This window comes from Mastigoproctus giganteus, chromosome 1 (assembly GCF_048544385.1).
Source record: "Mastigoproctus giganteus isolate SK-2022 chromosome 1, ASM4854438v1, whole genome shotgun sequence".
Lineage (NCBI taxonomy): Eukaryota > Metazoa > Arthropoda > Arachnida > Uropygi > Thelyphonidae > Mastigoproctus > Mastigoproctus giganteus.
The window spans coordinates 166091376-166104885 of record NC_143575.1 but is presented as its reverse complement, the minus strand read 5'-3'; the positions used below and the strand labels follow the sequence as shown (position 1 = coordinate 166104885).

Genomic DNA, 13510 nt, shown 5'->3' with positions numbered 1-13510 from the left:
CTACTTGACTTCTTTTTTTATTTCGTTATTTCGGTTTAAGGCTCAGGCAGCAAACTTTTTTTTTTTAATTTAAAATTCCCAATATCAATATCAATTTGCTGCATGAAGAATATGTTCTCTTGAAATCATTCCATAAAAATATTGCGACAAAAGACCTCAAAAATATCACAGGTGTTTGGATAAAAATATTAATTTTGTTTTTGCTTTGCCTCACTCAAATGCAATGAGTGAGCGAGTATTTAGCTCAATGTTTAACGTGTGGAAAAAGGATAGAAATAAGAATGTTGAAGGAGAACTGTTCCACAAACCAATTACAATATATCATGCAAATGCACTAAAAAATTAAAAACTGTTAAAGAAAATTTGCTCAAATGAAAAGTATTACTAGGTAAATATTTTCTTTTTGAAAAAATAAATCAGGTGTACTGAATATGTATTATAAACAATTATGTAAAACATCAATGTTAATATTTATAAAAAAACAGTTTCCTTTAGCCTTTATAACTCTTGCAATAAAATTTTTCGAACTAAACGAATTAAAGCATTGTATAATTCGGTTAATTTTATTAAAATTTGACTAATTTTGCACTCCATGAATTTGTAAAAATCAACAAAATATAGAAATAAAATGGTTGTTATTAAAATTGTTTGGTTTTCTTAAGATATAATGCGAGTACCCCGTTTAGGGGTACTCGCATTATATCTTAAGAAAACCAAACTCACAACATAAGTATGAGTACCCCGAGATCAAATTTTTAATTTGATCTTGGGGTACTATAACCAGCGTAACTATAACTATAAGACTACGTATTAAGTATTATATAAAATAACAATTATGTAAATAAAAAGGCAAACACTTATCGTTTTTTCGGAGCCTGTAACTCACAGCTGTAATTTTTCTCTTGATTTGACAATGAAGTAATGTTCCATTACTTCATTTTCATTTTTGGAATGCTATAACTACTTTTGCATTTTTTTCTAAACACTACATGCTATCATTATGGTTATTTGTTTGCAATTGTTTGATACATCACGTTTCCTGCCACTTAAACCTGAAAAACCACATCTACATAAAGTGCACAAGGCAAACATTACGTTTTCAGATTTTATAATACGTGGTAAATCTTGTGTACAGATAGGCCCCGATTTATGGCGAGGGTTACACCTCCATCTCCATTAGCTGATGTGGTGTAAATTGAGGAAGAGTTATAATGTATCTAAATGAGATAGGTTCCTTCACTAAGAAAACTGAACCATAAGAGTTAAGTGTTTTTTTATATTAAATATTTGTGGTTATTTTATAATTATGAAATATATATAATATTTATAGATAAAATATAAGTAATAAAATAAAAATTTATCTTAGTACTTTTTTTCTGTCAAGCCATCTTTGGAGTATGCAGTAATGCCACTGTCTCCCCCCCCATTAATGTTCTTTGATAGTGGCATAATGGGGGGGCATTAATGGGATGGGCCTAATGGTCGACCAGTCAAGCAGCAATGATGTCTGGTGAGTCTCTCTCTTTCAACATATTGTAGTAGGGCTTCAAAATGTTAATATGTTAGTAACAGTTCTTTGGATGGAAGAGCTGCGTTCCCAGTCTGGGTCATTATCAGAGTTTCACAGCCTGTTTGTATTTGTGCCAAAGCTGATTGAAGTGAATTTGTGGTGAGGGTCCTAACTGGCACAATCTCCTGCTCTTCCTCTTTCTTCTCAGAATCCTGTTTAGCAAGTTATGCAGATGGCTCCTAAAAGTCCTCCTTTGAAAGAGGCTCACCATGGCTTTTCAGGAACTCACTGGCATCATCAATGTCGACCTTGCCAAGGTCGACATCCTAAGCCATCTTCAGCCACTGCTGAAACTGGCTCAAACTCAAGAAAGTAAACTGCATCAGGCCTTAATTTCCTCCAAACGGTATTCATGCATGATTGAGACACTTCTTTACAGGCTGTAGCAATGCTACTTATGGCCTTAAGGACGTTGTAGGACCTCCAGTAGTCCCTCACAATCACTGAGTTAGACCTGCACTGCCTTGATAATCCCTTTGAAGGTTGTATGTAAATAGTACACCTTGAAGATCTCAATAATGCCCCGATCCATTGGCTGCAACAGAGGTGGTGTTGGGTGGCAAATTAACGACTTTCACATGCAGAACGTTATTAGGGATGTCTTAAAGGTTGGCTGGATGCCCTGGAGTGCTGTAAGGACCAAAACAATGCTTTCGGGCAAGTTGTTTGCTGTACTAAAGTGGGCCACCTCTGGACAAAAGTATGATGTTTACCATTCACTAAAAAGGGTCTGGGTCACCCATGCCTTCACAATGCCCTTCATAACAAATGGATTCTTTGAATGGTACACCAATATCAGCTTTAACTTAAAAGTCGCTTATGCATTACCAGCCAGAAGTAAGGTAAGCTGATCTTTTTCAGCCTTAAAACCAGGAACCTCTTTTCACAGGCTACGTACATCCTACCAGGCATCTTCTTCCAGTACGGCCCCATTTCATCAACATTATAGACCAAGTCTGGGGTATAGCAGCCTTCATCCACTAACTTTTGGAATATGGGAGAATATTCCTCAGCACCTGCAGTGTCAGCACTAGCCACCTCACCAGTAATTTTTACATTGTGAATTCTAGTCTGGTTTTTGAACCAGGAAAACCAGCCCTTTATAGCTGAAAATGATTCAATCCCTCCCAATTCCTCATTAATTTCACTGAACAAGCTCCTAACCTTGTCCATAACCACTGCCTGTGTTACAGGAATGTTATTTTGGTTCATATCATCTATCCACAGCACTAATAACTTCTCCATTATCTCACTCCATGAATAAGTTGTTCTAGAACCACTTACATTAATAATTCCTGTATGTGACAGCTTGATCTTCTCAGGCATTATTCATAACGGTCATAAGTTTAAGGTCTTCCACACCTCTGAACGCCACTCACCAGATTCCACACAACGAATAATGTCCATTTTCACTTCAATTGTTAGAATAATTTCACTTCAATTGTTTGTGGCTTTTTTAATATGTGCAGGCACACATTCAACACTACACTTAGAAAATATAGTTTCACAATTTATTTAAAATAATGAAGGCACTAATGAATACAGAAATTATTAAAATTAAAATTTAAGGCACAACTCACAACACTGTCACAATCACGTGCACTCTGGTGGACGAGGAGAAAGCATATAATATCGACACTAGCACCGCCAAGGTACCCACTTTCTGTGCTGCGTTTCCAAATTTTCTTTATATATTTGGTTTTTTATTTTTTCATTATTATTTTAAAAGGGTGTTAATGTGAAACCGCATAAAATGAAGCATTGTAAAGTGGGGCCTGCCTGTATATGTTTTCTGAAATTTTACATCATATTTCTTTGGCATCTTACTAAGAGAATGTTAATTAACTTTGCACCACAGAAATATAATGAAATGATTGCACATTACAGAGAACAACATTGTTATCCCATGTTTCTATTTTTCAATGTAAACTAGCACATCAGACAGCCAATTCTTTAATGAAAATATACAGAAATTTTAAGAATAAAAAAAAAAATAAATAAAAAAACAGTTTAATATAGTTTTAGTATTTTTATGCAAAAAGAACTGTATCAAAATTGAGTTTTCACAAAAAGCCAGAGAAACCTTTTCCACCAACTATATTACTATGGTGAGATAGAGATGGGGATCAACTTGAACAAAAATATGCAGTTATAAATCTGGAGAGTTGGTAGCTGCGTAGTTCTCTACCATTCAGAATTCCATAGCCATTATTAAAAATTCAAACAGCGACAGTTCTTACTACTCAGAATCCAACTTGTTTTGTGTAACTTTTTTTGGATCAGAGAATACAGTTCAGAATTGGTTGTATGTACTTTTTAAACACCCCTGTAGTTATTAGTCACATTAACAAACATTAAAAAATATTACTGTCCGTGACTTTTCTTTGTAATCAATATTCAGTGCTGCTCTCAATGATAACCAGCAGTATTTTATGCATTTTAAGAAGAATAAATTTTTATCTACTGTGAGAAATGAGGGCCATTACTATGTTCAGGTGGCCTGAACATGGAAAGAAAACACTTCAATGCAATAGGAATTTATCAATTTTGGCATTAACACTGGGTACATGATAATATTTAATAAATCACCATTGCTGCTGCACACAGTGAAGTGTTCTTTCCACATACATTTTCATCATTTCCTGAAAGTGGTACTAAGCTCTATTATTTTTGAATTAAACAAGAAGTCTGTTGGAATTGACAAATATTATAAAAGCAACAAAAATAAAATGTTGCTAGCAGTACTGTTTCAAAATTAGGTATTGAAACGGTCGAGAAAACAACTATCTTACATTGTGCTTTTCTGTTTTTACTGCCTGAAAACTGTATTGTCTCTCTTGTGACAGTGATAGAACTTGGGCTTAGACTCTTTATAAATGACCAGAGTTTATCCAAGTCAACCTAAAGTAATTAATAACATTATTCATCAAAAACATCACCACGAAATAACATTATTCATCAAAAACATCACCACGAAATAACATTATTCATCAAAAACATCACCATTACCGATATTCGTTAATCTGCTATTCATTAAAAACTCGTGAAGGCACTATTGTGGTAATGGTTCTGGAACCATTTGTTTCCTCATCAGACAATATGTAGCCTTAATTATGACCATATGTCAACTGGTGAATAAATTATAGAATCTAGATGAGCAGCCAAGCAGTGTGAAGTTGGATTAGGATTAAGCTTTTTCAAACTACTTCAACAACTGCATTTAAATAGGCTCCACTTCTTTACTGAAATACTTTATTCTGCAAAACACTATGAAATACTTTATTTTATAGCCCACTAATAGGTGTTTATTATGTATATAATTAAATTTACAGTTTCAATTGGCTGCTCTTTTAGATTCAATAAATTTATTCATATCACTTGACAAAAGGTCAGTGTCCGAAGCTACCCATTGTTTGCTGATGGAACCAAATATTTCCAAACTTGATCACAAAAGTTCCTTTGGGATTTTAATAATGGATTCAACTTCTTGGTGATGCCATTTGATTAAAATGATATTTGTTACTGTAGCTGACTCGTGGATAAACAGTTGTTTCTAAAGAGTTTAAGTCAAAGATCAAGCTCTGTCACAGGAGGAGCAATATGGTCACCCAGGCAGTAAAGACAAAAAAACGTAACACAGAATGTTTTTTTTTTTTTTTTTTTTTTTTTTAAATGTTATTCATTGTTATCAGGATTTAATTATCAAATTTTGCTGTATGTATTCTGTAATGCATCTCAAAGTTTATAAATTGAAAGTAACCCAAATATAATGATATATGCATCTAATTTCTATATAATGAAACTCCCATTAATTGCTGTCTTCTCTCAGTGCATAACTTACTGTAAAATCTTAGCCATTTTAAAAGCTTATTGAGACTGTAATGAGTTTCACAAAATATCATTTGTAGCAGCTGATAAACTGTGATATAACAAAAATTAAACAGTATTATATATAATTTGTTTTCTTTCTTCTAGCATGAATACATACATATATACATTTAAATATACATAATTATTTTTCCTTTTTCAAATAATTGGATTTTTACTTCCGCCAGAAGCATGGGTTGGATGAGCAACAAAAGTACATTCCTTATACACTGTTATAAGGGTTTAATCATTAAATTTTGCAGTGTACATTTTCTATGACCTATCCCTAAATTTATAAATTGCAAGTAGCCCAAATATAATGATCCATGCATCTGATTTCTGAACAATGGCACACACTAATTGCTGTATTTCCTCAGTATGTGAGTATATATAAAATCGCACTACATTTTAAAACTTTATTGTAGAGACTGCATGAGTTTTCAGTTAAGCAGCAATTGCAGCATCTGATGAACTCTGACAGAACAAAAAATTAAACAGTAGTACATATCGTTCTTATCCTTTCTTCCTCTCTTCTAGCATGCATACATACCCAAAATATACATAAAAATTTTGTTTTTCAGGTAATTGGATTCTTACCTCAGCTAGAGGCATGGGCTGGATGAGCTGAGGTTGTGAATAGAGTGCAGCTGGTGTGGCAGTTCCTGTGTATGCTCCAGCAACATACTGGAAGAATGAAAATAACAGAGTTACAAAGACAAATTGTGTTCTAATGCATAAATTTGCTTGTACTGTTTGCATTCTTGAATCCCTATTAATAGAGTCCTCAAAAGAAATAAACAGCACAAAACAACTATTTCTAATGATTTACTGCAGTGGAAATTCTGTTTTTATTTAAACCCAGGGTTAAAATTTTAGTTCTAAAATAACTTGTATTTTCCAGCTAAAGCACCAAGTGTTTGTCAGCTTTCAAATTAAATGTTTCATATGATAATTTGAAAACCTTTATAATAATGCATTTCCCCATTTTCAACTGAGTGTAAATTTTCAATTTTATACCACATATTCTGAATAATAAAATCAAAAGTTAAGGCAAAAAAAAAAAAAAAAAATTAGAATGTTACATAAGGAACAATACAAATGAATTTATTGTATACTTCATTATCAGAAAATTTTTAATTTATCATCTTCTATAAACAGTTCTTGGATTTTTAGATAAATCCCTCTACCCAGTTGATGAAATAATTCCAATACGCTATAATTGTCATATTCTAATTCTGGGCATGCAAAGCTTTGTAGCAATAATTATTTATTTTACAAATACAACAGAATATGTTAATACGTGGAGGATGGATGAAACATTTTGTGTTAAGTGTATTTTATGTTAAGTTTTCCCATTAAAATTTTTTCAGTATAGTGAAAAAATTATATTAACTGCACAATGTATCTCAGCTACAAAGTATAATTTGTACTAAAGAAAATAATCTGATTTAAAGTAATCACATGTAATGTGTCACTAACAGCAATTGCTGAGACAGATGCAATGTTGGTAATGACTTTAATGACATTATTAGTGACATTACCAATCCCAAATTTACTTAAAAAAAGAAAAAAGAAAATTAGAGAACGACACAAACAGTAAAAAGTGGTGTGGTAGCAGTATTCTCACCTTCCATATCAATTACATGATATATAATCACACAGGAAAATGGCAGAAATCTGGTTGGAGATATTGTTCAATAATTAAACAATAGAACAAGTAGTAAATGTTGGTGTGGTAGCAATATTATGGTCAGAGTTATTTTTAAAATTATTTCAGCAAATCAATTCCCAAGCATTGGCAGGGATTTCCTGGTTTTATTTCCTTCAACAAAATCCTTAGATGAGCTCAGCACATCCCACATGATAATTGAATACCCAGGCATCACATAACTGGTGCAACATATCCAAAATGATAATAGCCTATATTATTTTGTTTCATTGCATGATGGGTCTGCAGAAAACATTTTATAATATTAAGGTTACTCATGAATTTTTATCTCAACAGCTGTGCTAAAAAAAAAATTTCATTTACCCATTTTCTTCCCTCGCACAAAGTACAAAATTTCAAAGTATTCAAACTGGGTATGAGTAGTGAAGGTCATAATTACAGATTGTCCGGCATATCTGTACAATCAATAAAGATGACAGACTAAGTTGAACATTGTGGTGTGAACAATTTGGATTGGTGGGGGGGGGGGGAGTCACATTTAAGGAGGAAAGAGTAAATAAGGTGGGCCTTTTTGCAATCTTGCAAGTTTGAGGTCTTCCATTCTGTCTAAATGGTACCAAACCACCTGAGTTAGCCAGAAGACTGTTTTGAGTACATGCGACAAATAAGAAAAACAAGTGTTGACTCAGAGCAACTTTCTGCTGGGCAACCATGCAACAAGTTAAAACTTGGTAATTTTATTACTTTTTTTTTATGAAAGAAAAAGATTGAGAAGGGGGTCAAATCAAGTAAAAAAGGATGAATTTTTTATTATAAATCTGGAGAGAGGGTGTTAGTGAATGTACTAAAAAATGTAGTTGTAACTTTTCAAAAGATGTTACCCTCAGCTATCGCTGCACATTCACTAATCTTATAATGCTTTATCAATCAGACCTAGCAAAACATGACACTTCAAAGAAACAAGCATATAGTGTAAATTTTGGAGTATAAATCAACCCCTAATTTTAGCCTCAAAAATTTGTGCTTAGTTATATATTGACTGTATAATCCAAACCCATTTTTTTTAGCATCATCTTTTGTACCTCATGTAGTAAAATCTTCATTAAGAACTGATGTCTACTTTTAAATTCAATTATTTCTGCCCTTCTTTTTTTTTTTAAATGCTTGAGAGTAATTTGTTCTTGTGACATTTTTTCACACAGCAGTAAACTGTAAAGAGAGAGAGAGTGGCAAGATATTCATTCAGTACACCCAGTAAACCTCTTATGTAGCAGGTCAAAAAACCAAGGCTGGAGGCACAGATGACAGCATGGCAGGCCATGACAAGCCATTCTTTGTTCTGTTTAGTACTGCATTGCTAATTAGTTTCTATGTAAATGATGTGTCAATATGGAATAAGTAGGAAATTAGAAATCAACAATTTGACATGTGTGACAATGTCTTATGTGCCAAACTGTTGATTATTACAATGAAAAAAAAAAAAAAAAAAATGCCATTTCTATTTTTGCATTTCTTTCTATGCAACAACAGATGTAGCTTTCATACTACCCTTATTTGTTTGCAAATATTTGATTACATTTACTACCACTAAAAACTCACATATATATTTCTTTAACACCTCAACTGAAAGAAATTGTTAATTAGCTTGACATTACAAAATTACTATGAAATAACATGCATTATAAAAAACAATTACCTTATCAGACATTCCTATTACAAAACAGACTACCACAAAATACCTGATGGCTAATTTGTTAATGAAAGTAAGCAGAAATTTGCATTTTTTTTTTAAATTCCAATTCTATCACAGTTTTGTTACCTTTTTTTTTGTGAAAAGAAAAAGACAGAAGGGCCAAATCAAGTAAAAAGGATAGAATCTCCATCATAGATCTGGAGAGTGAGCAGCTATGGTGTTACAGAATGCACTTGAAAATGTAGTTGTAATTCATTTTCAGATATGTTCCATATTTATTTATTTCAGAAGAATGAGCCATAGAGCTTAGAAATGAAAGGTATTTCTATGTAATTAATCCGGATTGAATAAATTATCAAATAATGCTTAATGATAGCCCAATGCAAATGCTGTTATCATTACTAAAATGGTTGACCCTGTATTCATAATAATGTTCTTCAGGGAAGGACTGGCTTGGGTAACTATTTGTAGCATGTTTCAGCTTAAAAAAAAAAAAAAAAAAAGTTGGTATATACCAAGGGCAACCACTCCATCCCCTGCCTACAGCAAGTGATCTAATGTTAATTAATCTTGGCTAATGTTACTCATCTAAAGATGAGTTAACATTAGCCAGATCAAGGCTATATGTAGTGCTTTCTCTGAGAAAAGTTAGAAGCAATCACACAGTTATACCTGTTTTAGAAAGGAGAAAAATTCAGAGAAATCTCAGATATAGCAGAACAACAAAGGTTCTTTTAGATCTGAGAGAGAGAACTAATTGCAATGTGATAGGCTGCCCTACCATTAATCTACTAATAATCTTACAGGAAATTAACTTCTACAGGAAAATTAATAACATGTACTGAAACTTTTAGCCTTTATGATAGCCCAAACAGTAGTTGAGCATTCTGGTCTCTTGACAAAGCTACCATCCACCACATTTGCCCATCAGTATTCCCAACTCTTTAAAACCTGATGGTTCTATTGCCGGCTGCTAGCATCCTACTTTCCTTCAAAGTCTTGTATTGATGATCACAGTAAACCACCTCCTACGATTTCCAGTACACTCCAGTCAATCTGCATGTGGTCTTGTCAACAGGATGCCAGAAAAATTTAGAACAATCTTGATGCCAAGAAACCTCCAGGTTCTGATTCTATTTCTCCACTTGCTCTCAAAACCTGTGCTCTCGAGCTTACTTCTGTTCTGTGCTACTTTTTACACTTTCTTATTCCACTGGTGTTTTTCCTTCTGCTTAGAAATTTGCTTATATCCAGCCAGGATATGAGCATATGAGCAAATTTCTAAAAAGGGTGACGAAATCCATTAACTGCCAGCTCCTAAACTATCTTGAAATCTTTCATCTGATAAATATTCTCTAATATGGATTCTGTCAGTGTTGATCCACTAGTAATATACTGGCTTATGTTACCAATCTATGGATAAATTCAATGAAAATGTTTGGTGAAACTCAAGGGGTTGATCTTGAGAAAGGCTTTTAATCATGTTTGGCATAAAGGTTTTCTAAACAAGCCTCCATCTCATAAATTGCCTATTGTTTTTTAATCGAGTATCTATTTTTCTATCTACCTTCTCCACTAAGGCAAGTGTTCCCCAAGGTTTAGTTCTTTCTCCCATTCTTCTCCTCTTATATGTTAATGACCTTCATTTCACTGGAAATCCTATCCATAACTTTACTGATGATAGCACATTGCATTACACCTTTCAGTTTGGGAAACCTTGCCCTGCACTAACAGCTTCAACTTCTCAAATAGCAATTAACAATTCCTTAAATGCTGATCTCGGGCTGGTCTTATATCTCACAAAAATGTTTCTTCTGCTCCTATGCCTATCTTCGATGACACTGAGAATCTAAACAAGATGAAATACCTCTATTAGGGATTAACCTGACTTCCATCAACAAATATTGCTTCCGCTGCATCTAAATAAACTGAGTTTTCTTTTTGTTTTGATTTTAATTTTCTTCTACAGCTACTTACACTGTACAAATCTCATATATGCCCTACCATGGAATATTGTTTCCACATCTGAGGCAGTGTCCCAATAATCTCTCTCAGGCTTCTAGACACTATCCAAAAGAGGGCTGTAAGGTTAATTAACTTGACATTTGACTATAATTTCTGTAGATTTTCTGAGTGTCATCTTCAATGACACTTTTTAGCAATCTGAGTGTCATCTTCGATGACACTCAGACTGCTAAAAAAAGATCAAATATTGCTATTAGGGATTAACCTGACTTCCAATCTCTCTCTCTCTCTTTTGCATAAGCACATCAACAAATATAGCTTCCGCTGCATTTAAAAAACAGACTTTTCTCTTTTGTTCTTGGTATTACTTTTCTTCTAAACAGCTACTTATTCTGTAAAAATCTCACATATGCCCTACCATAACCTCTCTCAGGCTTCTAGACTATCAAAAGACGACAGTCATGTTAATTAATAACCTATCTCTTACACTGTCCACAAGCCACTAACCATACTGACTAATGCCAGATGGCATCGAGTTTGGTGTAAGGTTCACCATTCTTGGTCCATAGACAATGGATAGTTGTGCTTTTTTTTTGTAGTGACAAAGCAATGTGAAAATGTACTTCCGGACAATGAAGTTTGGTGGAAGCAGCTTTGACGGACTGGGCTGTTTTTCGTGGTGTGACCTGGGTCCGTTGGTTAACTTGGACAAATCCAAGAATGATGAGGTCTGTCTAAATATGGAAAATAATGAGTTTGTCAACAATGAAACAGAATGTCTCAGAGACATTCTATTTCTGCTGCAATGCTTTTCTACAGGTAATTCCATGGACACTTTCTTCTGAATTGGCTTCTATAATTTCCCTCCTTCCAAACCAATCAGCATCCTTTTACTGTCTAACTTCAATTTAACTAAACCAACTTTTCTTCTTCTTCCTAATTTGTCCCCCTGAACTTCTATTTTTGGGAACAACCTCCCTTCACATGAATTTCCTGAAAATAAAAATCTACAGAAATTCAAATAAAATGTCACCAAGTATCTTCTTTTATCTTCTCAACCTTCAAACCCACATATGGTACTAAGTACTATAGGTTCTAATAACATTCATGTTTGCGATTTTCATAAAAAAATAAAAAATAATAAGACTTCTAGTCTTTGTGGAATACTCTGCACCAGTCAGTTCATCTCTTGTTTTTTGTTTCCCAAACATGCTGCTACAATGCAAGCATAACTCATTATTGTCCACATATAGACAGACCTCAGCATTCCTGGTTTGTCCAAATTAACCAATGGACCCAGGTCATACAATGAAAAACAGCCCCAGTCCATCAAAGCTACTTCCACCAAACTTCATTGTCTGGAAGTACATTTTTACATTGTTTTGTCACTACAAAGCACAACTTTCCATTGTGTCTATGGACCAACAATTTTTCAAAAAATGGTGAACCTTACAACCAAATTCGATGCAACCTGGCATTAGGTGTGGTTAGTGGCTTGTGGACAGCTGCAGATCATGGTAACCCATACCATGCAGCATCCTGCACACTGCACTGGTGCTTCAATCATCCCATTGAGGATGTGTGTGTGTCTGCAACAATGTCAACCAGTGTTTTCAGTGGGCAATTCTTCGCAAAATTCTCCTGTCACCTTCTATGAGCTTTGGAGGTTTTCTGGGTTGTTTTGTGATAGTTTCAGCACCACTCCACTTCCATTTGCAGATCATATCAGTCAAAGATCCAATCTTTGAACTATGGATCTTCAGGTTAGTTGAAATGTCATATACAGACTGATTGTGTATGTGGAAGCTTATTAACATTCTTTGCTGGAAGTCTGTTCTGTCCATCATGACATCTTGCATTCACAATCATACTACACTCTCTCTCAAGGTCTATGAACATATTTTCTGACACATGGTGCTTGGATAGGACATGACCAACTATCAACAGAAGGGGTTTCTGGATATTAAGGTGGGGTTACACTACCCCACCTTAATATCCAGAAGTGTATATGCTACAGAGGGTGGTCTTCTGGAAGAGTTAAACACCACTGTTAGCAATATAAATCTGCACACAATGTTCTTTAACATATATAGGAATAACGATGCAGTACATGGATGTGGGGTTTCTTGGAACGAAGAGGTATGTTTGGATTTCTACCACTGATATAACATTTAAAAGAAACAGACAAGCTGTTTTATTCAAGCCATAAACTACCTTTCTAGAGAAAGGTAAAATAACACACCTAATGTTATCAATCCAAAAGAGGCCAAGCTTGCCTGGCCTCTTTTGGATTGCTTTCATTACAAGTTTTTGATTTAAAAGCTTGTTGGTTCTAAAGGGTTCTGTTAACTTCAGAGTACAGTAATCTAAAAGCAATTCAAAAGCTAAAAGATACAATCTCTAACATTTTGAAAACTAACCTAAAAGGTATATGGAAAATCAATGAGAGTAATTAAAAAAAAAAAAAAAAAAAAAAAAGGGAGGGAGGGAGGTAGTTTTGAAAAATTCTTCAAATTAGGAATGAAAGAAATCTGCTTCCTCTTCTGCTCTTGTGGAAGATGCTATTATATCAGAATCATCAAAAATACTTAATCTCAGTCTTCTTATATGTGATATGGATAAAAATCTTTATAAAAACTGATATTGTAGATCAGTATTTTAAAAATTTTGTGGAAGTCAATACCAAAAACAAGGGTTCAACAAATAAGTTAATTTCAGATTCAACGTATGTTCTAAATCTTCCATA

At 33.9% G+C, this 13510-nt stretch overlaps 1 protein-coding gene across 6 annotated transcripts in view; it reads right to left on the bottom strand.

Moving 5' to 3' along the window:
- Nucleotides 1-13510, bottom strand: part of LOC150091241 (RNA-binding motif, single-stranded-interacting protein 2-like) — a 662097-nt gene that overhangs the window by 80673 nt on the left and 567914 nt on the right. For all 6 annotated transcript variants that reach the window (XM_090374864.1, XM_090374859.1, XM_090374866.1 and 3 more), the window contains one exon: nt 6035-6121. In XM_090374864.1, coding sequence (XP_090230990.1) covers nt 6035-6121 — 87 coding nt within the window. The remainder of the gene's footprint in view (nt 1-6034; nt 6122-13510) is intronic.